We start from the raw sequence: 27,587 nt of genomic DNA, 5'->3' as shown, positions 1-27,587 counted from the left end.
CAGCAGGAAACAGTGAAGAGGGACCTTTCTTTTCCTCCAGAGCAGCCTGTTCGCAGATCCGAAGGTCCGTGGCCAATGCAATTCTTTCCTATCTCTAAGCAAAGCCCTCTTCACAAAGCTTGGCCCCCACGTAACTTCACCCGAGGCGGTGGGGGGCGGCCGTGTGCGCCTCCCGTGCTCCAGGGGCAGCATCACGGTGTGACCAGCGACGTTTCCTTTGGAGGGAGCACCCAAGTAAGAAAGCTTGGAGACACTTCTAGCGCAAAAAGGAGGGCCTAGGAAGTGTATGTGAGTGTGTGTGTGTGTGTGTGTGTGAGAGAGAGAGAGAGAGAGAGAGTGTGTGTGTGTGTGAGAGAGAGAGAGTGTGTGTGTGTGTGAGAGAGAGAAAGAGAGAGTGTGTGTGTGTGAGAGAGAGAGAGAGTGTGTGGGGGGGGTGTACAGGGATGCAAGCTTGCAACTGGAGCGGAGCATGCTTGGTCTTTGTAGGCCATGAGCCCCGTGGAAAGACAGAAATGGACTTTCTCGAGCAAACTGCTACCCAGGTCCTCCCAGTTTCAGGCTAGACGTGGGCAGAGGGAGTTTGCAGTCTGTGTACGAAATGCCATCGTCATGGTCACCAAAAACCAAAGCTGAATGTCTCTGAGACTGGACATTTAAAAAACATTAACATGGTTCCCTAGGCCGCCTGTAACAAGGCAGAAGTGAGGGGGCCGTTTCCAGTGCTTACTGACTCACCGTATGAGTCTTGGTGACAAATGGCACATGGGAGTGAACAGTGGCCATGGTGCATCTTGGCCTCTTCAGGGGGCCTAGAGGCACCTTGGGGGAGGGAAGGCCACAGGAAACCAATGGTTGCATTGGGGGTAGACCAGGGGCATGGTAACCAGCTGGTCACCAGTTTGCAGAAAGCTCACAGCAAAAACGAACAGGACAGTAAAAGGGGTGAGTCTCTCTCAATGAGGACACTGGAGAGAACAGTAATGCAATATGCAAATCCCTAGAACTGAAGTCACTGCAGTGTTCTTGGAAGGAAGGACCCCGTTGCCCGTAGTAATAATAACCCTTCTATAGCTCTTATGTCCTAGGCCTTGTCCTCACGCTTTAGATGTATAGTCAGTCATTTAATCCACAGAACAACCTTGTGAGTGATGTGCTACTGTTATCCCTGTCAAGGTACAGAAAGGTAAAATCATTTGCCCAAGGTCACTGAGCTAGGGAGATGGAGCGACTCAGCGGTCGAATCCAGATAGTCTGGTTCTCATCGCCGTGCTACTTGACTCTCATGTTATTTGAATATTTTCTGAACATTTCTATGCCCAAGGCACTCAATTAAGTAGGGGAAACAAGACACAAAAATACTTGTCAAAAGTTCAATCAAGGTGCTTCCCTGGTGGCACAGTGGTTAAGAATCCACCTGCCAATGCAGGGGACACGGGTTCGAGCCCTGGTCTGGGAAGATCCCACGTGCCCCGGAGCAACTAAGCCCGTGCGCCACAACTACTTAGCCTGCGCTCTAGAGCAACAACTACGGAGCCCGCGTGCCCTAGAGCCCGTGCTCTGCAACAAGAGAAGCCCGCACACCGCAACAAAGAGTAGCCCCCGCTCGCCACAACTAGAGAAAGCCCGTGTGCAGCAACGAAGACCCGATGCAGCCAAAATAAATAAATAAATAAAAGTTCAATCAAAGACGTTTTCTCGTCCCATTAGATACACTTACAGGCCTCTCTCTCCAGTGCATTTTGCCAGCCTACAGTTTTCGAAGACTCATGTGACAGCGGGAAGATGCTGTCCCTGATAGAGCCCTCTCTGGGCTGGGTCTCCGTGGGACGAGGAACCCGGCCTTGTCCTGCCTCCCAGATCCCTGGGTGCCCTAACCTCCACCCCCAGGGCAACACCAAGTTTTATTCCTTTCCAGATCCCCAGAGCCACACCCAGGGCCAAGGACACTATAAACTTTCACTAAATGCAGTTGACTGAACGGGTTTTTTACATCTTTGAATGCAGGAGCCAATTGCAAAACGCTGTGCAAAGACCTCACTGTGGCAGCATCCCTGCTTGTGGCCACATAGCAAGCACCTTGTGTGGCACCCGGTGCTGATGCTCAGCAGTGCCAAGTGCATATTTGCTGGTTCACTTTGGCTTCCCTTTGGTTTGCCAGGAAAGGCCGGCAGAGACCAACGCCAGTGTGGACGACTCAGCGCCCCCCTCGGTGGCCCAGCTGGCCGGGCGATTCAGGGAGCAGGCGGCCGCTGCAAAGGTGAGCCAGGAGGCTTCAGAGCCCCTCTCCTGGGATGGGGCTGGAGGAAGGGGAAGTCTGGGTCAGGCCCAGAGGAGAGGGAGGGAGGAGGCTTGGTAATTACCAAATTAGGAAGAGAAGCCAGAGAGGGGTCTCTCTGAATGTGAGGAATGTCGCCATGCTGCTGGGCCTGGGCAGGACCGTTCCCCACCAGAGTGAGGCTTACCCTGTGGCCAGGAGGGCTGAGAGCTGAAAGCCCTGCTGTTAGAGACGGGGGGTCTGAACCCGGGGCTTGTCCACCCCAGTCGTCCACTGATAGAGACTTAGATCTTGCACAGCTGTGCCAGGCCTGGACTGCTTCAGAATAAAGAAGTCCCCACACCAGGCTCCTCCCCGGAGCTTAGGAAGCTTAGGAATCCGGAACAAGGGTGGATTCCAGAAGGAGAATTGGGAAGAAAGAGAGGACGGAAACGGAAGCACCTTCAGATAGGAAGCCAGGGATCAGGAAGGAAAGGGATCTGGTGACCAGTGGATTCTAGAATCCTGCTGGAGAGGTCAGTGTCAAATGGGGTTTTGCAGCATTGGAGAGATTTGGGCTAGATTTTCTTGAGTCCTACAGTGTGAGGAGCTCCTTAGAAGTGAAATGAGGGAAGGGAACCCCAGTGTGTGGGAAGGTTTATCATGGCCCCTTGGGACAAACGAGAGTGTAATTGTCATGCTTTTTTAGGTGCGTTGTTTTGCGTTTTTATTCTCCCATCTGAAAAATCGGTGCATAATTTCAGACACGATAAGAATGTCATAAAGGGTGAAGGAGATAGCATCAATCAAAGGTGCTGACCGTGCTTAGAAGCTGGGTGTGGGTGTCATTGTGAGATGTTGCTTCAGGCAGGCCAGTGAATCACAAGTAAAAGAGGATGCTCCAGCAGGAAAGGACTGGGAGAGTCTGAAAAGGACTAGAGAGCCTGAAAGTCAAAATTGGTAGACAGTTCACTAGAATGAATTTATAAAGTTAATGGGCAGTCGCAAAGACATGCAATCCCTCCCTTCATTCTTTTCTCCACCAGACATCCCTAAACATTCCTAAAACCAGTTTCTACTTCCTTCCTCTTCCTCCCTGTTGCCTGATTAGCTCTCTCTCTTTTTCTCTCTGTGTGTCTGTCTGTCGCCCTCCCTCTAGACACCAGCCAGTAAGCCAACAAGAAGGAAACCGCCCTGCTCCCTCTCTCTGTTCCCCCCCAGGGTAGAGCTGGGCCAGAATGGTGAAGAGGTAAGTGCTTCTGCTGCTGGGGCCTCAGAGGGTGCTGGTTATGGACTTTCTTTCTCCTTTTTATAGGAAGAGGCACGCAATTCACACTTTTAGACTTGAAACCTGTGCAGGGAATTTCTCCATTTCAGATCAGGGGTGAATGTCCTTAACACTTCCTGAATCCTGTACTTTGAAAACGAGGTCCCTTCCTACCCCCTGTTACTGAGCCTCCCTTATGGTTTTCAAGGACAGGAGCACTATTTTTCAAGCCTGAGCATTTCCGCCAAGAGAATGGGTCCATGGAGTATTTTACCACACCAGATTCAGGAGTCATGAAAGTCATGTTTGACTCCCAGGTCTGACTGATACGATCTTCCAAGTGTGCAAAGCATCTGGAAAGAGGGCCGCACTCACGTAAAGCAGAACTGCAGTGTGAGAGAGGCGTGGGTTTCTGTGGTATCTTGAAAAGGCTGGCTATTGTTCTGGATCACTGAAAGAGAACCAGAGCACACAGGAGGCCTCATTGCCCTCAGATATAAATAACCAATGTTACCAACATAATAAAGGCTCTGGTATCATAGATCATAGCCACCAATGGATTCCCGGCCTGCATGTTCACCTACCCTTATTTATCTAATTGTAGCTGTAGGAGCAACTTGTCCACACCCTCCCAGGAACCCAGGAAGCTTCACTGTGGTCGTGGTCCCCGCCAGAAATGGATTAGCATGTTCTCTCGTCCAGCCTGGGAGGCCAACCCCAAAATAGAGCAAGCAAGCCAAAGACAGTCCAATTCCCACATGCCAACTGTGATACCTCTTTCCCCTGCTTCCTTTTTGGGGGCCAGCATCCTGATGACAGACACTGGATAGCCATGTGGGCTTGGGCAAGGCCCTTGGTGTCTACATTTTCTCATTTATAAAGTGAAACATTTGGAGTCGGTCAACGGTTTTCAAACCTTTTTGTCAACCCAAGGCATATGAGCAGAAGCCCATCAGATAAAGCAGAAACTCAGAGCTGCTCTCAACCAAGTGGGAAGGGGGTGGGGCCCCCCATATGCTCTGAGAATACTCCCCCCCCCAAAACTGGACAGGGGTCTTCTGGGATGAGAACGCCCCAAGAAGCCCAGTTTAAAAAGCACTACATTTTTCTTGGGGTCTCCTCAGGTGCTGATATCATGATTCTGACCCCATCTTCGTGGGGTCATCAGCCAGCATTCCGATCAAAGCCATACCAACATCTTCTCTTTACTGAGGGTGAACTTCTCCCGTGCTTCACCCTGAGGGCTTGGAGTCTGTGTTAGGCAATAGGCTGAGGCCGTGGCCACTAGGTGCCTACCGTGAGGCTGCCCCCTGATGACCTGGACTCAGCCCCAGAGAAGTCACTGCACTGCACCTGCTTCCTTTTTTGTAAAATGGGACAAGAACACTAACCAGACATGATGGGGGCCGGATGGGGACTTTTATCCCCTGGATAAAAGTGGAGGGAGTTCAGTGGCTCTGGGAGAAATACGTTTACATGTTCCATCCCATGGGGCACCACCAGCAGCTAAATGGCATGTAATAGCCAAGGGCTGGATGAATGGTAGGGTGGATTTAAGAGGGAAGGTCCCGCGTGGAGTGACAGGCTGCTTGCACGTGGGAAGGACGTTGCTTCCAGAGATCAGTGACTTTTTGTCACGAGCTTGAAATTCACATAAAAATAAAACGAGCAGCCAGCTCTGTCTGGCTGGGTTAGAAAATTGTGGAGGCTGCTGCCACAGTTCTCCTTCCGGACTCCCACGACACAGCCTGCAGGAGCCCTAGTGCCGGGAGCCTTGGGGGCCTGGGAAGGCCCCAGTCAGGCTACCCCTCGGTTCCCAATGCACAGTGCCGGAGAGGGTCTTCCCATCCCTTCTTCATCCCTGCCCCCTCCCTATGCCTGCACAGGCCTGAGACGGTGGAGCCAGCCCCTGCCGACAGGGTATCCTGGAGTTGCCCCTCTCTGGAGGACCCACCCAAAAGAGTGTTTAATATGGCCACTGAGCCTGCCTTGCCTGCCCACAGAAGGGCTGGAAAACAGTTCCATCTGAAAAATCTGGTCATTATTCTAGACATTATAGGAATGTCATATATGGACATATATACATACATAAAGAGAGATGTCAGGCTGACTTTTCTCCACCAACTGTATGAGCGGAGGCCACTTGTTAAACAGTAAAGAGCTGCTTGTTAAACAGTAAAGGAAATACTGCCACCTTCAGCCGTTCCCAGGAATGGCACTGGCGGCTCTTCTGGATTCTTCCCGCTTTGCAGTTCAATTCGAATCAACAAGGATTTTGTAGGGCATGAGCTGGGTTCCCAGCACTGTCCTATGATGAAGGGGCTGTGTTTATTGAATTTTCAGTCTCTTCAGAAGATACTAGTCAGTTGCAGAAGAGAATAAAGTATTACATAAAGTGAGCTTTGTCAGCACAATTGTTGCTGCAGTTCCTAAACAGTATCTTCAGAAACGCGGCCTCATGTGAACTTTCACTGTAAAGCCCAGAAATTAAGGACAACTGAGTTTGGGCTGGAAGCTCTTTGTTCTCACGGTGGACACAAGGCTCCTTGAAAGACTGACTGCTCTGGAAATATGTCTGATGGTGTAAACTCATGGAGCCAGAGGCACCTGAGAGCTGGAGGAGGCCTTACAATCGTTTATTCCAACCCGCCCACCTGCCTGGGTCTTGGCCGGGGAGGCTGAGGCCGGGGCAGCCATCTGGCTCCTGTCAAAGCCGGAGTTAGCAGGGGCTGGGGAAGGGAGCTCCTGAGTCCCAGCCAGTGGCTGCCCCACGCTCCAGCACCTCCCCCGCCCTGCAATGCTGGGCCTTAAAAAGGTCACAGGGAGTTCAGTTGAGTGAGTCTGTCTCCTTCCATCACTAAAATACAATCATCTCACTCAATAACTATCTCAGAATATTTATAAGAAATTGTGTTATTCTTCTTATGATTCAAGTAAATTAGCACATGGGTGCGAGGAGCAGGGTCCCCAAACTATAGGTCTCTGTCTGACAGCGTGGAAGTCATCTTTTTCTTCATCGTCATCATCACTGTCATCGTTCCTACCTGTTGAGGATCAATATAGCTGTGGAACTAGAATCAAGTTGTAGGGATTTTACACACAACAGGAAGGAGTCAATCTTTTTAGATGATATAAAATCCAAAGACAGGCAAGATTCCTGACAATACACTCATCACAAAAATATCCCAACTAACAGAACATATATATGGGGGTGTGTGTATATATATATACACAAGATATCTCAGACACTGACCACTTTCAGAGGGCAGGCGCTCAATCATATTCATTTTTATGTAACCAACACAATGCCTGGAATGTAGGAGATACTCAATAAATGTCTGTTTAATCAAAATGAATAGTCAGTGTTTTAGAATATGATAATTTATAAACAACACTATTGGTGGGGTTTTCCAAAATATTATTAGTTTAAGGGAAGAACTTCAAGTATACCTCTGTCAGGTTTCACTCCGGCTCTGTGGTTTCTTATGTTTCTGACAAACAGAATGGATGGTCTCTGTGCCCTTTCTCTTTGAAATCCCCTCCAATTGTTGGCTCATGTTGTTGAAGGTCATGAGGTGAAGATCATGTCCCCCTCAGACATAGTCTGTTCTCTCATAATGACCATGAAGGCATTCTTCCTGGAACAGGAGGCCTGCTGTGTTTCAGACGTCCTGCCTGCTCTGATCCATAGATTCAAGTGGTCTTGTTAGTGGTAGGGTGAGGGAGAGGGGAAGGGGATTCTGCCACGCCCGGGACCTCAGGAGGTAAGTGAGCTCCCGAAGCTAAGTGATGAGGTGGTAAAACCAACTTTTTCTTCTCCTCTTATTCCAACTGTGGCTTCTGGGCTCCAGTCAGAACCCCACCTCCCTTCACCTCACTCATTTGCTTGTTTTGGTCCATTTGCTTTTATAGAAGTCACCGCCCAATGCAAGCCACCCTCCTAAAGTCAAGGTGAAGAGCTCGCCTCTGATCGAGAAGCTCCAGGTAAGTTCAGAATCGATGCTACCTCCTATCCAACCCCCTCTCTTATCCAACATTTTTGCATGTCTTTGGGGCTCCTAGGGTAGTCCCAGATGTCACCTGGACAGTTGACCTCTGATAACCAGCTAATGATCAAATTGCCCTGAAGGATGAGGGGCTCTACCTGGGGGCAAAATGCTAAAATAAGGACCCTATCAAACCTGAGCTCATGTCATTAGTACCTAATGGAGATTGAAGATAATCAGATGCCTCGAGAGTCTTATGGGAAAGGGTGTTACACACAGGAAACGCTCCAGGAATAGCCAAGTCCTCTCCATGGCCCGAATGCAGCCACAGACCGTTTCAGCTTTACGCAGGGCTGAGATTCAGGCGCTAGCCGTTACACCACTACGGCCAAGCTCATTGTTTGGAAAGCATTCCATCCTGCCTCGCCACCTTATACATCCAGAGCCCTCACCACTGTGCCCACAGTGGGGCTGGCTTTCCTGGGAGTGTAAACGAAGTATATGACACTGCACTTGATCTCACAATCTTGTTGGGGAGACAAGGTTTTCACACATGATACAATAAAAGACATATAGGAGAGTAGATACTGGAGATCTAAATTGTATCCGACTCCTACTGCTCTAGACCAGGACTTTTTTTTTTTTTTTGCGGTACGCGGGCCTCTCACTGTCGTGGTCTCTCCCGTTGCGGAACGCAGGCTCCGGACGCGCAGGCTCAGCGGCCATGGCTCACGGGCCCAGCCGCTCCGCGGCATGTGGGATCTTCCCGGACCGGGGCACGACCCATGTCCCCTGCATAGGCAGGCGGACTCTCAACCACTGCGCCACCAGGGAAGCCCTAGACCAGGACTTTTTACCTCGGCATTATTTGAGCTGGTAAATTTTGTTGCAGGGGCTGCCTTGTACACTGCAAGATGCTTTAGCAGCATCCTTGGTCCCTATCCACTAGATGCCAGCAGCACTCTTCAGTAAACTGTGACAAAGAAAAATGTCCCTAGACATTGCCAAATGTCTCCTGGAGACAAAATCATCCCCCTGCCCCCTACCCCCGCCGAGAACCACTGCGGTAAAATTTTAGAGAGAGAAGACAGTCAAGTGGGCAGGAGTAATTAACAAATGCTTTAGGAAATACCTATTTCCTGAGTCAGTCCTTAAGAATAGTGGCTGGAAAGGAGGGAGGAAGGTACTCCTGGTGTGAGAACAGCATGAGCTAAAGCACAGAGGAGGGACAGGCATGATATATCTGGGTGGGGCCTGTAGAAGATGCTCCAGCTTTCACCGCAGTCTCTGTGCAGGAGAACAACAAGGCTCTCCTGCACTGGATCCTCCCCTCTGGGTCCAACTAACAAAATTGGCTCGTCTACCTTGTTCTGAAGCCATTATTAGGGGTGTGTCAAGACAAGTAGCCACAACCTCTGCAGTTCCCAGCTATGTGAGAGACCAGGGATTTGGCCCCCAGCCTGATTTGGGGTTAAGGGAAACATCTCTGGTTTGGGTTATGAGCCTACCTCATCGTGGGGGGGGGGGGCGGTCTCCACTGAAGTTTAATTCATACTGAGAAGCCCTGATCCCACCCCAGCTGCAAGGAGGGAGTGGGCTGCCCATCGCTGTAGGAGGCTGCAGGGCTCCCATATACATACCAGGGATCTCTCAGAAGGGACCCCAGAACTCAGACATTCCCTCCTAGCAGCCATCCAAAGGGTGTAGCCGAGAACCCCTACCTCTGTCTCCCGGCAGCCTACCACAGACCTCATCTAAGTGCCAGAAGTTAGTTTGCAAATGCTGTGTACCCTGCAGTCTTGGTGTTATTCCCCTTTCTAGTCATTAATAAGCCTCTTTGGGAAACATCGCAACCTGAGAATGAGGGTTTAATCTCTAATGGTTTAATCTCATGAAGAATGTCAGCGACAGTATATAATTTGGCCAAATCCCATAGGAACCTTACTTTGTTGGAAATACGTGGGGAAAGAACTAAGAAGTGCATCGCCAGCTTCATTTTTCTTCTAAGTATTCTATTGGATGAGTTAGGAACTATGATTTTTCTTCACTAGAATAGTCCATAGTTCAAAGTTCAAGTTTTCCGCTGGCTAGCAAGACGCATTTTATTTGCAAGCAGTCTTACAGAGGGAATGTCCCAGCTTGACCCTGAGAGGGCAGGAAGACCTCCTTTAATGCCCAGTTAATATCCCCTCTGCCATGAAGTCCTCTGAGCCATCCTAGCACACCATCTCCCACAGCCTCTGTGGTCCAAACCTGTCCCTTTGTACCTGCAACATGCTGCTTTTAGACATGGCGTGGGCTCACACTGTTGCTGTTTAACTTTTATATTTTTAATTGGACAATGACACAATCTTGTCTATATTATAAATTCTTTCTTAAAACCACAATTGAAATACGAACATCGTCCTAAACATGTGTAATGTTCTATACTGTGCAAGTCCTAAAGTACATGTTGGAGTTCTCCAAGGTGACAGAGCCTCGGCTGGCAGGAGGGTGGCACCGAGGGGAGTCTGGAGGGAAAGGGTGTGAGTCGGGTAGTGGCAGGAGAGAGTAAGGGGACCAGATCATAAAAGACTCTAAAGGTCGGGCTCAGTCGATGGGACAAATAAAGACTCTGAGACACAGAAAGGCTACTGGACGCGCTGTAGGTCACACAGCTATTAAGTGAAAGAGGCAACATCTGGAGTTGGGTGTGTCTGCGTGGAGAGCATCATCTGCCCCTCCAGCCTGGTCCCTCCCCTTGGAGGCCTTGCTGCTGGCTCTCCTGCTCTGGAGGATGCAACTGCGCAATGATTTGGAAACGCAGAGGTCAGAGCAGGAGGAACAAGAACCCCTAGGTGGCGCTAGAGGACCCAAGGGACTCACGTTCAGTCCCTCCGTAGACACCTGCACCACCACCTTCTCCGAGGCAGTCGGATAGATCTGGGACCACCGCCTCCTCCCCCACCAAACTCATGACTCCCTCAGGCCTCCGTTACCTTCGGGTAACCCCTCCCCTTTGCTTGCCCTCGGGGTTCATTCTGGTCTGGTTGCACCTGCACTGCGATGCTGCAAGTAGGGTCACACACTGGCATCTGCTCCGCTGGCTCCCCGCTGGAAAGGCGTGGTGACCTGCTGTGTCCACCACAGTGGTCTACCGAGAGAGACCCTGTACTTGGAGACTGAGGGACAAACAGACCTGGCTTGAATCCCAGGGCAGATTCCTTAAACCCTTTGATAATTTGTGCCATGAGAACAAAACTGAACATGTAGGGTGGTTGTAGAGAGGAAAACTCACATGCCCAGCAAAGAGTAGGCATCCAGTAAGCGGTAACTGCTCTTGACTCTGATGAGAACGATGGTAAAGGGTGCTGACAGCATGAGAGCCTGGTGCCTGCAGGTGCTGACAGGTGCTATTCTGGCCTCTTTGTCTATAAATCGGGACTGTTCCAATGCATTTTTGCCGGATCAAATCAGTGCTTCCTGGGCATTACGGAATGCAGCCTGGGTTTGAAATTCCTCATCTTTTCTCTACAGGCCAATTTAGTCCTTGATCCAGCGGCCCTGCTGCCTGGGGCCTCACCCAAGAGTCCTGGACTCAAGGCCATGGTGTCACCATTTCACAGCCCGCCTTCTACCCCCAGCAGCCCTGGCGTGTGGTCTCGGGCCAGCGAGCCAGAGGAGGTGCCCGTCAGCTTTGACCAGCCTCCTGAGGGCAGTCATCTGCCATCTTACAATAAGGTAATATCTGGGTCCTAAGTACTGTGGTGTGTCTGTGGAAATGCGGACACTGGGCAATTCTGAATCACCTCTACCCTGTTGTCCTGGAGAAAGGAGGACACTTCTGAGCTGTGGTAAGATGTGGTTTTTAACAAAGGAAATTTCTTCTCTTCCTGGCAAGTGATCCCTGAGCTAAGATCACCCTCTACCTAGCCTGCCTCTCTCATCCGCTCTCCCTGTAACTGTGCCACTCACCTGAAAGACAGGTGCAGGGGATGGAGCGCTCCATCCTTTGTGGAGAGAGGGGCAGGAATTCAGTACTGATCCCAGCTGCACAGAGAGTTATGTCAAAAACTGAAAACAAAAGCTAAAGACCTGATCAGTGACTCAGCAGAAGGGAGGGCAGGGTCACTAGGTTGTCCTGTCCTGCCCTGATATGAATACTCCTAAGTGTCCCAGCACGGGTTCAAATCATTCTTACTGCATCTTGCCCCAGTTGAAGAATATCCAACTCGTTCCCTTTGCAAAAAGATGTATGGCAGCACCTGTTTCTGTAGATACTGCCCTAATACTTGTGTGTATTTCATCAGATCCCTGCCCTACTAGAAGGAGGGAAGAATCAAGAGAATCAGAGGTACACACAGTCCAGTACACTCCAAGCAGGTACCCAGCAAATTTGGACCAGAGCCAGGCAGGGGCTAAGAGTTAAAGGGCTCTTTTCTTTCTTTTGGTTGCACCACGGGCATGCGGGATCTTACTTTCCCGACCAGGGATCGAATCCGCACCCCCTGCAGTGCAAGCGCAGAGTCTTAACCACTTGACCACCAGGGAAGTCCCTGAATTAAAGGGTTCTGATGCCAGGAAAAGTTAAATAAATGTGACCTTAGAATTAAGGATGGAGAGAGCAGGATCTACTGGGCCCTTCCAGAGGATCCATCTAGGAAAGAGGTCAAATGTGTTGAAACAGGTAGGGCCCAAGGAAACAAAAGTGGTGGCGAGGAGGTGATGGGGTAGGCTTGAGCCTGCTGGCTGGGGACAGAGTGGAGATCCTTCAGCCCAGGGCAATGGAGAGACCCCCGACAGCAGAGAGGAACCCAGGAGAGAGCCCTGTCTTCTCACAGGATGTCAGTGGGATGTAGAGGCAGGGAGGGAGGCACCGCCACCTGGTCATAGTACTGGGGGCTTTAGTCTGTGACAGCAGTAAGGGAGCAGGCAGGATTATTTCTGAACCCTGCTGGCCATGAGGGCTGGGGCCTTGATAGCCTGCAGGGCTAGCCTCACTGTGGTCTCAGGAAAGTTCCTGGGAAGCCCTTTTAAAACCAAGTATTCAGGGCTTCACTGATGGTGCAGTGGTTGAGAATCTGCCTGCCAGTGCAGGGGACACAGGTTCGTATCCCTGGTCTGGGAAGATCCCACATGCCGCAGAGCAACTAAGCCTGTGCGCCACAACTACTGAAGCCCGTACACCTAGAGCCCGTGCTCCGCAACAAGAGAAGCCACTAAATAAATTTATTTAAAAAAAAAAAAGTATTCATTCCAAACTTTTGAGACAACTAGGATTGACAAATACCAAAATGCAGATCAGTGAGAAAATAAGATTTAATTTGCACATAAATTTTTAAAGACACATCACTTGAGTAAGGTAGGACACCCACTATAAACACGCCATTGAACTTCTGACAAAGTCCAGTGGACCCAGGTGAGGCCTGGTTCTGAGATTCACACACTTCCCAGAGAGAAAATGGTTTTCAGGCAGCTCTACTGGGTGTTTCTAAGGTGTGGCTTCTGCTAGAGTTGGACCTCGCTGGAGAAAGCAAAGGATTCTGGCTGCTCAGCTCTCCCGGGGTTAGCCAGCTTTCGGGGGGTGGGGGTGGGGGGAAGGGAGGAAGCTGATCACCAGCTGTCCAGCTCCACACCCATGAGGTCACGGTACCAGCCACCCACAGACCCCCAACCCTCTTTTCTGTTGGGTTCACCTTTGTCAAAGTAGAAACTTCAAAATGTTAAAACATGACTCTGGTACGAAATAGAGAGAGATTTTGTTCAACTTGTTAATTTAGGAGGGATCCTGTAAGACGGTAAAGCTCATTCAAAGAACTGGTTATTTATAGGCAATTAAAAAGGACAAATGTTAGAATAAAATTGCTAAGTTAGACACTGAACTGATTGTTATTTTAAAGGCCAGTAAAATCTTAGGTTATTTTTTTTACTGGTTAGACAGCATTTTCATCTTCACACACACAGAAAAAAATCTGCAGGTTACCATGTAATACCACAGCCCGATAGGGCTCTAACCTATAATAAATAGCAAGCAATGGTACATCCTCCTAGAAAATCAAATGATCCTCAGGTGGGCTTGTGAAGCTGTGCGTGTGAGACTGACATTGAAAGAACATGCGCCCTCCCTGTTTGGCCTTTTTCACAGGTGTAGATCATTTTCCTTAACACTTTCTTGCAGGTGCGGACAAGGGGCTCCATAAAAAGGCGCCCTCCCTCCAGGCGATTCCGAAGGTCTCAGTCGGAGGACTGTGCGGACCTGGGGGGGCTCAGGGCCGAGGAGTCCTCCCAGGAGAATGGTGCCAAGGAAGAGAATGGGGACGAGGTGTTCCTAGCCAAGAGCCAGACCCCAGGATCCCCTCCTCTGAGGAGGACGCCCAGCTGGACAGAGAAGCAGGAGGAGAAGGGCAGGGCTTTGAGGGTAGCCCAGCAGCACGAAAAGGCCGTGGGGAGCTCCGAGGAGGGGGCCAGCCAGCGTCCAGCCCGAGCCTCCAGCCCAGAGGCAGAGGACGGGGGTGGGAGCCCCACGGAGGAGAAACCGGCTGAAGGGCAGATGGAAGAGCCTACGGAGGTGAAGGAGAGGGCGGCCAGCGAAGAGGAGGAGCCTGAACAAAGCAGCCGAGACACAGAGGGGCTGGAGGAGGGAGCTGTGGGGGAGGAGACCCCCCAAAACCCCCCTGGAGGAGGGGAGGGCGACCACAGTTCTGAGCAGGGGGCTGGCAAGGAAAAGCAAGATGACGGGACCATCCTCGAGCCAGGCTGTGACCCTGTCACTGGCCATGCCCAGCCGGACACTAGCAGTGAGGTCCCCAAGACGGAGGTAGGTGGCCTGGCTTGTCCCCCCGACCCGGACAGGGCAGGGCCAGCGCATCCTATGTCCCGTGCCCTGTTCCTTACATCCATCACCAATCAGCTGGGTGTGCAGTAACACAGGGACTGGATTGAGACGGGCTGTCACTGATGGGGAGGGGACAAAAGGACTAGAAAGGGAAGCGTGTCCCATGCTCTCTGCTTCTCGCTGCCTCGGGGTTCTGGCGCCCTTCTGGATGTGACTGAGGCCCACACACCGAGGCCTCCTGATGCAGCGTCCTGGACTGGGCTCGATTCTGTGGGGCGTTCTCAGAGGAAAAAGGGGTGCTCCTTTCCATACAAAGCTCACAGTAATAATGCATGAGACCAGCAGCTCCTTGGGGCGCAGTAAAGAAGGCAGAACACGGCAATGGGCAGGGCTTCCCCTAGGAAAGCTTTAAAGGAGGCTTTATGTTCCATCCGTGCACGCACAGGTGTTAGACACCGAGAGCACATGAGGAGGGGCTGCCTCAGTCCCGCCCTCCTGCTGGGCCCACACTTAGTCATGTGGCTCCTCCCACCACTCCCAGGAAGCCCACCTTGAGCTCACCTACTTGTGCCCTCAGGAGCACAACCAGCCTTGCTGGTTTCCACAAGAAAAGCTCTGTGTCCCGCCCCCTACTTCCACCCCTAACAATCTTCTTTTTTTTGGTACACGGGCCTCTCACTGTCGCAGCCTCTCCCGTTGCGGAGTCTTCCCGGACCGGGGCACGAACCCGCGTCCCCTGCAGCAGCAGGTGGACTCTCAACCACTACGCCACCAGGGAAGCCCCTCACCCCCTAACAATCTTATCAACAAAGTCACCTTCCAGTGTTTCCCCCTTCCCTTTATGTTAGTTCATTCATTCATTAACACAAGCCCCCGTCAGCTTCTGACATTAGCCTCTTATGTCACTTCCTGCTTCCACTTTTTCTGCCTACGTAGTCCATTCTCTGTACAGCAACCAGAGGGGTGTGTGTGTGTGTGTTTACTCATTGCTAAAATTACTCACGTCCTGTGTTAGTTTCTTAGGGCTGCCGTAACAAATTACCACAAATTGGCAGCTTGAAAACAATCGAAATGTATTGTCACACAGTTCAGGAGGCCAGAACTCCAAAATCAAGGTGTTGGCAGGATTGGTTCCCTCTGGAGGCTCTGAGGAAGAGTCTTTTCCAGCCTGTCCCCTAACTTCTGGTGGCTGCTGGCGACCCTGGGAATCCTCTCTTTTCTCTTCCAGCTTCTGGTGGTTGTTGGCAATCCTCGGTGTTCCCTGGTTTGTAGACATCACTCCGACCTTTGCCTCTATCTTCACATGGTCTTTCCCTGTGTCTGTGTGTCTCAAATCTCCCTCTCCTTTGTCTTATAAGGACACCCGTCATTGGATGTGGACCCACCCTAAGTCCAGAATGATCTCATCTTAAGATCCTTAATTACATCTACAATGATGCTCTTTCCAAATAAGGTCACATTCACAGGTACTGGGGGTTAGGATTGGACATATCTTTGGAGGAGGACACAACCCATGGCACCTCTGCTCCCCCTTGTCCCAGAGCACTCAAAACACAGATTCCAAACCCTCTGTGAGGGCCTGCGTGGGGGGCCCCTGCCCAGCTCTCCCTGACTCTCCCCCATACTGTGCCCCAACCGTGGTGATGTTTTTTGGTTTTGTTTGTTTTTTACAGTGGTTAATATCTAGATCCTTGAAGTGACTTGGTGAAGTAATTTATAAGCCCAAAATTGGTTGAACAGACTCAGAACCTGTAGCTTTCCAAAATGCCATCTGAGAGCTGTTGTTTAGGACCGTGCCCAAATCACATAGGGCTGGCATGTGTACATCCTTCCAGCCTTTCTTCTTTGTGGTTGTATTTTTATACTCCAGATTGATAGTGTTCAGGTTCTAAACGTGTTGCTTTCGAATGTTCATTAAGCTTTCTTTCATATAGTAATACTTTAAAAAATTGGGGGAATTTCCTGGTGGTCCAGTGGTTAGGACTCGGAGCTTTCATTGCTGTGAGCCCGGGTCCCATCCCCGGTTGGGGAATTAAGATCACACAGCCACGCAGCATGGCCAAAAAAATTTTTTAAACTTTTTTTTTTTTTTTTTTTTTTTGCTGTACGCGGCCTCTCACTGTTGTGGCCTCTCCTGTTGCGGAGCACAGGCTCCGGACGCGCAGGCTCAGCAGCCATAGCTCACGGGCCCAGCCGCTCCGCGGCATGTGGGATCTTCCCGGACCGGGGCACGAACCCATGTCCCCTGCATCGGCAGGCGGACTGTCAACCACTGCGCCACCAGGGAAGCCCTAAAAAAACTTTTAAAAATTTGGATTTTTAAATTTTCAAGACACCATTTTCATTTTTTGTTTTATTACTTAAATGAAAGGTGCTACCTCTTTACAAGAGCTTAACAGCATATAATTTCTCATTTAATTGCATGTGTCAGATCCTCACTATGTGCAGAACACTGTACTAGTTGTAGTGTGTGTGTGTGTGTGTGTGTGTGTGTTTGCAACAAATGTGAACACACATCCACTCCCAAGGAGATTTTAATTAAAGAATATTATAAAATTCTTGAAAAAATTCTTGAGGATTTAATATATTAAATTCTTTAATATACAAGGATAAAGATGGGTATGTGTTTGAGGTGCCAAATAAACAGCAAAAAGACTTGGTTGAAAATATGTCTTTTCCAGAAATTGCACCTCTAAACTTTCCGTTTTTCCCTTGAATCATACTAATAATAATTTGCTACTCACTGGGGCTTTTCAGTTTATTTACTTTTCATAAGGAATTGGCAAAGTTTGATAAGGTGAACAAAAGGTCTGGTCTCTAGATTCCTGTTGTGGTTTTAAAATGGAAGCGGGCAGACATAGCATAGCCTTTCTCCTATTTTGCCTATAGTTAACATCAATTCATAAATTAATGACTTAAGTAGTAATGTGTTAGAGTCATTTTCCAACTGACCTATATCTAAAATTACTGGTAAAATTGTCTAGAATAATTTTTATTCCATAGTGCATTGAATACAATCTTTTAAAGATTCTAGCCACATAGAAGTATGGAGAATGAAAAATTTTATTGAAGTATAGTTGTTACAATGTGTTAATTTCTGCTGTACAGCAAAGTGACTCAGTTATACACATATATATTCTTTGTCACATTCTTTTCCATTATGGTTTATCACAGGATATTGAATATAGTTCCCTGTGCTATACAATAGGACCTTGTTGTTTATCCGTCCTATATATAATAGTTTGCGTCTGCTGACCCCAAACTCCCAATCCTTCCCTCCCCCAACCCCCTTCCCCTTGACAACCACAAGCCTCTTCTCTATGTCAGTGACTTTGTTTCTGTTTCATAGATATGTTCATTTGTGTCATATTTTAGATTCCACATATAAGTGATATATGAGAATGAATTTTGTATCTCTACCCTCGTCTCCCTCTTTGCACCTCTCTCCTTAGTAGGCATAATCACCATATACAATTCAGTGTTCATATTTTCAGTCCTATTTGGGTTTGATGGACTGAGCTGCAGTTATTTTGGACAAAGATGTGTTTTTTTTGGGTTTTTTTTGTTTTATTATAAATTTTATTTATTTATTTATGGCTGCGTTGGGTTTTCATTGCTGCGCGCTGGCTTTTCTCTAGTTGCGGCGAGCGGGGGCTTCTCTTCATTGTGGTGCGCGGGCTTCTCATTGCGGTGGCTTCTCTTGTGGAGTACGGGCTCTAGGCACACAGGTTCAGTAGTTGTGGCGCACAGGCTTAGTTGCTCCACGGCATGTGGGATCCTCCCGGACCAGGGCTCGAACCCGTGTCCCCTGCATTAGCTGGTGGATTCTTAACCACTGAGCCATCAGGGAAGCCCCAAAGATGTATTTTTTAATTGCTAAATATATTTATCCCTTCCTCTTGACAGTCTGACACTGAGCATTATTCCTCTTGTAGTTTATCTGATCAAGATACTTCTACCAATCAAAGAACAAGATGGGGATTAAATCGGGGGCCGGAAGCCGTCTCTTTAGCGGTGTGCGCTGCCTCTGTTGAGCTCCAGGAAGGAACTTGGACAGGCATGGCGTGCTGGGGAAGCCCGTGACACAAGGGACCCACTTCACAGTTGTCCTTACTGGGGAACCCTTTGGCGCCACTGCCCGAGGCATTTTGGTTCTAACTTTTTTTTTTTTTTTTTTTTTCTGCGGTACGCGGGCCTCTCACTGTTGTGGCCTCTCCCGTTGCGGAGCACAGGTTCCGGACGCACAGGCTCAGCGGCCATGGCTCACGGCCCCAGCCGCTCCACCGCATGTGGGACCCTCCCGGACCGGGGCACAAACCCGCATCCCTTGCATTGGCAGGCGGACTCTCAACCACTGCACCACCAGGGAAGCCCTTGGTTCTAACTTTGACCAGGCTTGAAAAGACCAAAAGAGCATTGGAAGCAGTGCCCCTCCCAGATTAAATAAATTACGTAGATGCACAGAGGTGCTTTGTGAAGCAGTTTATTCTGATGAGTAGCGCTGGTGTCCTTCGTGTCAACATCGAGCTCTGTGACCTTGGACAACTCCTGTCCCTTCTTGGAGCCTGGGTTTCTTCCTCTGCAAAACCAGGGGGTTGGACTAAGGTTGTCAAAGTTTTGCCACCTTCCTCCGCTTGCGTTTCTACCTCAGTCCCTCCCTTAGCCTCTGAACTACCCTCCACTGAGATCCCATGTCCCTGCTCCCTCCGTGGCCAGTCACTTAACGAGCTGTCCTTCCGCATGTTTTGTCGTTGCTGTCCTTCTGCACTTTAATCTCCCTCTCACCATCGACCTGCTCTATCTTTCTGTATTAATCCCCAAAGCTAAGTCACTCTCACACCCACCTTCTCTGCCAAGACTTGTGTCATTGGTGGAATTCACGAGACCATGCTGCCTGGATCTCTTATAAACTCTTACCAACCCAGATGAACCGTATCCAACCTCACTGCTGCCTGACACCCTCTCACTGCTTCTCTATCATCCTGTTTTCATCACCGTTCGTCCAGCTCACTCCCTACCTCTTCCTCTCCCACTCTGCAGATGACCTCACCTCCTTCCTGTTTACCTAAAGGGAAGACCAGCCTGTTTGCCACTTGCTCATACCCTCCGAGTCTCTTCTTCCTGCACATCTGAAGAGAGGCCCCTTTCCTTGATAAGACAAACCCCCTTGTCTGCTGTGTCTACCATTTTCTGGACTTTTCTACAAGATATTTGTGGAACGTGTGTGTGCATTTTAAGTGAAGTGTTATACACTAAGATTTCCCCATTCTGTTATTCTTCTGTATTTCCAGCTCCTCACTAGCTCACCCCTTTCTGCCTACAAACATGTTTGGATCTCTCTAATCCTAAAGAAAAAGTTCTCGACTCTGCTCTCTACCCCCCACTCCACCCCCAGTTCTCTCTTTCTCCCCTTGTGATCTCGCTCTTATCATCGACTTTTGAAGCTCACACACGCCCTCCCGGCCACCAAAGACCGGTCATGTCTCCGTTCTTGTCATCCTCACCGCTCTGAAACAGCTAATGCCGGCAACCTGCCCTAAAAACCACCTCCTTCCTTTAACCGCTGTTTGGCTGGGCTGCCCTAGCCCCCTCTCTGCCTCTTAGGGTGGTGTCACCACACCCTGACCTTGGCTCCCACTCCCAGGCTTCATCTCCTTTTTTTTTTTTTTTTTTTTTTTTTTTGCGGCACGTGGGCCTGTCACTGTTGTGGCCTCTTCCGTTGCGGAGCACAGGCTCCAGACACGCAGGCCCAGCGGCCGTGGCTCACAGGCCTAGCCGCTCCACGGCGTGTGGGGTCTTCCCGGACCGGGGCACGAACCTGTGTCCCCTGCATCGGCAGGCGGACTCTCAACCACTGCGCCACCGGGGAAGCCCTCATCTCCTTTTGTCAGTGACTCCTACACCTGGTCCTCACCATTACCTGCCGGCCCCTCCTGACTTCTTAGCACCAGCCGGGCTCTCACCACGGTCCCAACCACACATCCACAGGCCCACCAGTCCCTCACGCTCCGTATCTCCAAAACCAAACTGCTGCTCGCTTTGTTTCTTCACTTACATTTAACTGAAACCTGAAATTCCGTTGTTAGCCTTAACGCATTTCTTCTCATGAGGTACTTTTCTTCTTTCTCTTTGATTCTTGAGCAGTGTTTCAGGATGATGAAATTAATGGGAATGAGTGAGGAAGTAAGAAGCTAGGGCAAGGAGGACATGGGAAGCCATGCATCAAGGAATAGGCAGTGTCCTCGTTGAGGGCTCAAGCTCCGGTCCCGGGGTTTAAATCCTGACTCCACCACTTACTAGCTGTGTGACCTAGGGGAAGTCACTTGACCTCTCTGTGCCTTAATTACCCCACCTATAAAACAGAGCTAATAGAACTACCAAACTCATATTGCTTTCGTGAGGAATAAATGAGTTGATGCACATGAAAAACTATGTCAGGCACATAGCATTATTATCACTATTACTACTATTACCCGATGTAGCATCCCCAGGGAGACAGGCTGAGTGTCCAGATTTCCTACTTTCCTCCTAATTTATTCCTTCCTCCTCTGCTCACAGGATAATACCCCTGTCCAGGACACTAAAATGTGAAGAAGATCTCATTGTGCCTAGTGATGAAGCTGCTGGAGCCGTGTCCTTGAAGTAGCAGCAATGATTGTAGCGGCAGCAAAGGAAGCCATCGCAGAAGCAGGATGGGCTGAGGGTCTGGAGTCAGCCTGAGGACACAGGGTGCCATTTCCCGACCTCCGCACCATTGTAGACAGAGATTGGATCTGAGGGCTGCAGACTTTTATCAACTTGATAAAAGTTGTGTCACTTGATGGATTTGATTTAAAAAAAAAAAAAACTTATTTAAAACAATTTACTATGGTGACAACTCCCCACGGATACTGGTCAAACTGTGGGGCCCATATACTGTCCACACCCACCTAACCCTATAGCTGACCTCAGAACTGGACTGGGATCTACCTAATCAGATTGTGTTTGTGTAAGGTGACAGTCTTTTTATTGTTCTTAAGTTTTCATGATTCTCAAGTGTAAGTAAAAACTCATTTCAAGTAGCTAGAAACAAAGTAGTATCACTGGAAATATAAATCCTGTAAGTTACAGAAGACCTTAAATTGTATGGAGACCCTGAGACAACCTTTCAGCTTGGTCCAGATTTGACTGGCCAACCAATTTTGAAAACATTGGCCGAGAAGAGATAATTGTTGAAACATTGAAAAACACGTGTCTGTTCCAGCAACAGGAGCTTTTCCATCAGGTAATTCTCTAGCTGGTGATACACTGGGAGGCGACCAGCTCGGCTCACCTGCTTCTGCCAGGGGGAGAGCAGGCAGAGGCAGGCAGCAACTCCTTTGGAGAGGCAGGATGTCTCTGTGCTGCATTTCCTCATCCTGTAAGCGGAGCAGTGACACCTGGACAATGCCTGCCCTCTGGTTAGGATGAAGTTTGTGCTTCCAGAGGGGGAGCCTCGAGCACGGATTAGATATCTCCTGGGAAGTGCTTTGAGCATCGTGATGTGCAAGCTACATAATGAGAACATCCTTCCTGGCTTCCCTGACTTGAATGGAAACCCAGGCTCTCCTCCCCGACTCAGGAGGGGTGGGGCGGGTCTTCTTTCTGTTCCTCCTGGGTAGCTCTTGCTTTATCGGTCTGTTCGGAGAGTGCATGAGGCTTCGCCGGGGACAGGGGGCCTGATACCCCTTCCTTGACATATCCTCTCCCCTCTTCCCACACTCCTGCTGAAAGATGCTCGTCCAAATAAATGTTTAATCTTAAGGGTTGGCCCTTATTCAGATTTGAGTATTTCAGTATCTCAACATGCTGACTTGGTAGCTGGAGCAGTCATTTTTCTGGAGGTCTCTTAGACCACACTCTACTCTGACCGCAGAAAGTAGTTTCCCAGACTTAAAAGGCCTTATCTCACTGCTGGTACCTCAGTTTATCACCCCATTTACAGTTTTTCTAAATTTACAGTTTTTCTAACTCCAGGATAGTGTTAATATTTGGGATATATATTTTTTCAAAAACTATTTTTAAATCAAATGCAGCTTCTAAACCTTGTAATCTAGTGAAGACTGATACCATAATAAGCTTTGTATTTTAGCAGAGTTTGGGAGATATGTGTGTCAGTTATTTTGAGATCTGTATAATATCTATCATCTATCTAACCTATCATCTATCTGTCTATTGACAGAGAAGTATACCCCCTAAACAATACATGGATTTATTTATATATGTCTTTGGGCTGTTTATATATTCGTGCACATATCTGGGCAAGAGTTTTGAGAACGTGAGCATGACTGTGCAATGAAAAGGGGAAATCTGCCACTTCTCTTACTAGAAAAAGGAACGGGACAGATGGGATGTAGATGTAAAAATAAAACTCTATTTTTCTTCTGGAGGGTCCATACCTTACAGTAGCAGATGAAGAAGGAGCGATAAAAAATAAGAATGTGACACTGAAGGAGCATGTATGACGGTGTCCAAAAATCTCCCCAGTTCCCTATTAGTCACATTATTTGATCTATTTTGTGAGAACACAAAGGCCCAACCGCAGGCGTTGTTATTAGTGATGGGGTTCTTGGCGGGGAATTCGTGAAGCAAAGGCAGGACCTGGATGTTGCAGTTGCAGCCTGGCTGTTTAATGCTCTCCTTTCTCGAAGTGACCATGATTCAGTGTTGCAACACCATGGTTGAGACTGGGATTTCACACTGTGGATTGAAGAAATCCATTTGTGTCTTAGATGGCACAGAGTCATCACCAGGCCAGGAAGACTTTCATCAGGATTCCTTAATAGGCTTGAAGGAAAACACTGATTCTTCACAGCTACAAGGCTGAAGAGAAGAATCAGAATCATTCTTCCCCTACCTTTGTAATCTAGCTTGAATATTAAACTGTGTCCTTCCTTTCTCCAGAGAGGGAGCAGGAAGAAAACTTGCATGCTTTGAAGGAATATGCCAATATTGAAAAGGGGGCTGCATGTGGAACTGGGTAACCAGATATGACCATGAAGAAGAGCTCAGGGGCCTCAGAAGTCCACTCTCCCCACTGAGGTCACCCTCAACAGGACCCTGTTTGCCAGACCAGTTTTGGCCTGTGACCAGCTGACTAGTCACTCCATAAAATGTCAGATAAGGGAATAAAGGAGTGGACAACCAGTTCATCATCTTCTTTTGATTCGGTACTCTTGGGAATGTAAAACTTTAATACAGTTGAATGAATGAGGACCTTCAGTTGCTAATGAAAGGAACCCAACTCAAACAGGCTGATATAAAACAGCTATATCTATGAATCTCCCTCTCTCTCTCTCTTTCTCTGTCTGTCCGTCTCTCCCTCCCTCCTTCTATACACTGAATAATATGTTTTGACAATCCATGGACAGACCTGAATACAAGCACTTAAGCAATGTCAGAAATCTTTCTCTGTTATTGGTCTCTGCTTTCCTCTGTGTTGGCCATATTCTCAGGCAGCCTCTTCCCAGCCTGCAAACCCAATGGAAAGAGCTTATTTTTTCCCAGTAACTGTGGGAAAAAATCCTGCAAAGGTTTTCTATAGGCTTGGTGGGGATCCTATATCTATACCTGAGCCAATCATTATGACCAAGGAGATGCAGAGATCAGATTGGCCGGCCCTCTGTCACTCTCCTGCAGTTAGGGGCTAGGTGAGTTAATTCTATTTCATCTGCAAGGACTGTGAATGGAGCAACAGGGTGCCTCAAGGTAAAATCAGAGTGCTGTTACCAAAAGATATGATGCTGTGTGGGAGAAACAACAACAACAATAGAGCTCTGAGCAAAATTCGAGTGCTACTCAGATAAAACGGAATTTGTTTTCCTAAGCCACCAAAGAAAACTCAGTCTCATTTTAAATGTAATAATGTATCACTGTGTCCAGAGCCAGCCTGGAGCTCCATGAGGGTCAAGTCTGTCTGTGTAGTTCATTGTGCCAGTGCCTCATGTATTATAGGTGCTCAATAAACATTTGGTACGTAATGAATGATTAAACTGATTTCAGAGCTGGAATAGGATTATTTTCAACATCTGTCGCTGCCCAAAAACTCCCTCACTGATCCCAGATGCCTGAAATGTTAGCAACTGATTCCGCTGGCTCTAGTCTTCTTCCCAATCAAAACGTGTATCCTGAGAGAGGTAATATTTTAGGCCTCCTTTGTCATCACATCTTTTTTTTTTTCCCATGGTCTGTTGTCTCCTTGAGGTAAGTTAGAGGAATGATGGGCTTCTTCTTAAGGGGAGGTACTTAAAAGGAGGTCATTATTCTTGGCTGCTTTGTGTGTTCGTTGCTGCGCACGGGCTTTCTCTAGTTGCGACGAGCGGGGGCTACTCCTCGTTGCGGTGCGCGGGCTTCTCATTGCGGTGGCTTCTCTTGGTGCGGAGCACGGGCTCTAGGCACGCGGGCTTCAGTAGTTGTGGCTCTCACGCTCTAGAGCGCAGGCTCAGTAGTTGTGGCGCACGAGCTTAGTTGCTCCGCGACATGTGGGATCTTCCCGGACCAGGGCTCAAACCCGTGTCCCCTGCATTGGCAAGCGAATTCTTCATCACTGCACCACCAGGGAAGTTCGGTCGTCACATCTTGAGTTGAGTTGGTTCTAGAAAGCCTTCCCAGAAGGGGTTGAAAAAGAAGAGCAAAGTACGTGAAACTCTAGGGGAAATTGACACACTTTCCTGACTTCCCCATCTTGCTTAGGGTAAGTCAGCTTCCCATTTAGCCCAGTGATGTCCTGACCAGAGTGGCTATGGAGGCTGAGAAAACCATTACTCCAGTTCTGCCCTCAAATTCGAGGAGAGCTGTGGGAGAGGCCCCACTGTGGTCAAATGGGGCAGGAAACTGTGGTTCTTTGATCCTCTGCAGAGGAAGAGGAGGTGAATGTGTTAAATGCCTCACAGCACAAAGGGAGCCACCCACTTCAAAAACAGGAGCAAAGGGATTTCTTCTCCTCCTCCTCCTCCTGGAAAGTTCTGGGCTCTCCATGGGACCTGCAACGCCTAGGCACAGCCAGGGAGATGCTATGAAGGAAACAGAATGTAGAAGGAAGAGGTCGAAACAGGCTAGGATTCCCCGCTGCACACTCCTGTCGGTAACGACCCTGAGACCCTGACCCTTGATGGTGTAGTTTTAAATGAAAATGTGAAAAAAATGACTTAGGCAAACCTGTAATGCCAGTTATTACATTTATCAACTGCTTCTGTTTTAAATCATGAGTGGACTGAATTGCACTTTAGCCAAAATTCAGAAGCAAGATTCTAGAATGATTATATAGTTGGTACTCAAAGGATGGTATTACCAAGAGGCAGATATTCCTTCTGCTCCAAGAAAATAATAGGACCTCAAACACTAGTCACTACTGTTGGATTGTCTAAGGAACCCATGGGTGCTGGGTGGTGCCAGGCACTCACCATCATGGCCGAACCTGGCCCCTCAGGAGCAACAGTAGCGGCCTTCTTGACAACTTCTGGAAGCAGCTGGGATGGGAAAGGGCAAAAGGGCCTGCTCTGCATCACCTCTAATTCTGTGCCTCTTTTCATTCTACCAAGCAAAAGGAAACACGTAGTTTTAGGAGCCCTGTTTTCTCTGTGATTTAAAAATATTATCTTTATTTTTTCTCATTATAAAAGCAATACACCTTTATTTTTTTTCACCTTTATTTTTAAACATTTGTGGAGAAAAAATATTTTAAGTAAATAAAAATTATTCATAATCCCACTACTAAGAGACAGCTAGTGTTAATATTTTATGGATTTTCCTCTAGTTTTTTTAATGCGTGTATTACGTTTTGTTGTTAATTCGTTGTTGTTCCAAAACTGGGATCTCACTGTGTGCAACTGTGTATTCCTCTCTTCTGTAACATACCATCATGAGCATGTCTTCCAAAACAATCACAATTTTGATCATGAAAACTGTACACTTTTGTCTTCTTCTATTCAACCAATAACATCCGGAGTAAGACCAAATGTGTATAAAAGAGGGGTAATAATATGCCCTGGTGGAAACGAAGGTGTTGTGGAAAGCAGTTCTTTTCACAGTCTATATCTTAGATTCCTATCACATTTATGGCCTCATGCACTCTCAAAACTTAAAACAAGTGAAAACATTTGAATGAAAAATCAAAGGGCTGAGGCAACTCCAAAATATCATTCCTAATTATTTAGGGATTGCAAAATTCAGAGGGAGGCATGAGATAAATTTCTGAAAAAGGATCACTGGAGGGAAAGCACAAAGAAATGTTTGTAGTAAAAACTAGCTGAAGCTATTATAGGCTATTGGACTGGAGTCTGGAAAAGGCACAAATGTTCAATCTGATCCCACTTGCTGTGTGGGTCAGGACATGGCTTGCAGTGAACGAAGCAAACCTACCAGCATGACAACGGCGGTGGCCTGCGAGCCAGTTAGCGCTTAAGTGCACGGGCAGCAAATAAGACGCAGCACACTGTCCTGAGGCCAGTCCTGTGGGGCAAGTTAGCCAGAGGTTTCCTTCGAATGGCAGACCCACACAATTAAATTGTATTCTCGCTTCCAAGGGCTGACCATTCCAAGTCAGAGCCAAGTCTGTTCCACTTAAGCCCAAACTGTGTCAGAATTCAGTGGCAAGCAAACATTAGTGACAAAATACACAAATCCCTCACCATAAGTGTTTGTAAAAGCCATTCACAATTTCAAGGCATCAACCATGACATCATCTTAGAGTTATTCTAATCATCTACTAATGGACCTCTTCTTATTCTCATTTCATCTTTGCCCTCACATGCAGCTGAACCCAAGTCAAAATTGTTATGTTCAATAGTACTTTTAACATACCACCATTCTCAAAGGCTTTAATGCCACCAAATCCCTTAAATCAAATTAAAATATTTAATCATGGCTTTTAAAGTTCTCTGGAAGCCCCTGGTCCTCTTCTTCCACATCAGTTTTCATCTTACTTGCTAACCAGCTAAGCCCAGCTCATTGGCATGGAATTACATGGAGAGCCACAAAAGCGGTTATCCCAGCTCTGGGAGTAAATCCTAAGGAAATCATGTAATACGTGGGGAAAGTATATACACAAATGGGCCAAACAATATTTATATCAGTGAAATGTTGGACACCAATGATTTATTATACAGTAGAAGAATTATTAAGAAAATTATGCTATCAGAATTCCCTGGCAGTCCAGTGGTTAGGACTCTGTGTTTCCACTGCAGGGGGCACTGGTTTCGATCCCTGGTCTGGGGGAACTAAGATCCTGCAAGACATGTGGTGTGACCA

At 48.2% G+C, this 27,587-nt stretch overlaps 1 protein-coding gene across 4 annotated transcripts in view; it reads left to right on the top strand.

The window, feature by feature from the left end:
• RCSD1 (RCSD domain containing 1) overlaps window positions 1-26,048 on the top strand; it is a 70,928-nt gene extending 44,880 nt beyond the window's left edge. For 2 of the 4 annotated variants that reach the window (XM_022560187.2, XM_022560188.3), the window contains 6 exons: window positions 2,159-2,257; window positions 3,414-3,503; window positions 7,434-7,505; window positions 11,024-11,227; window positions 13,665-14,303; window positions 20,880-26,048. In XM_022560187.2, the coding sequence (XP_022415895.1) occupies window positions 2,159-2,257; window positions 3,414-3,503; window positions 7,434-7,505; window positions 11,024-11,227; window positions 13,665-14,303; window positions 20,880-20,912 (1,137 nt within the window). In that variant the 3' untranslated portion in view covers window positions 20,913-26,048. The remainder of the gene's footprint in view (window positions 1-2,158; window positions 2,258-3,413; window positions 3,504-7,433; window positions 7,506-11,023; window positions 11,228-13,664; window positions 14,304-20,879) is intronic. The other 2 variants (XM_022560189.2, XM_089911590.1) reach the window with 1 other exon arrangement.
• Window positions 26,049-27,587: the final 1,539 nt, after the last annotated feature.

Source organism: Delphinapterus leucas, chromosome 1 (assembly GCF_059928025.1).
Source record: "Delphinapterus leucas isolate spDelLeu-1000000601 "Yukka" chromosome 1, BTC_Dleu_Yukka2, whole genome shotgun sequence".
Lineage (NCBI taxonomy): Eukaryota > Metazoa > Chordata > Mammalia > Artiodactyla > Monodontidae > Delphinapterus > Delphinapterus leucas.
Note: the sequence above shows the minus strand (reverse complement) of the source record. Positions and strands in the feature narration are given on the sequence as shown.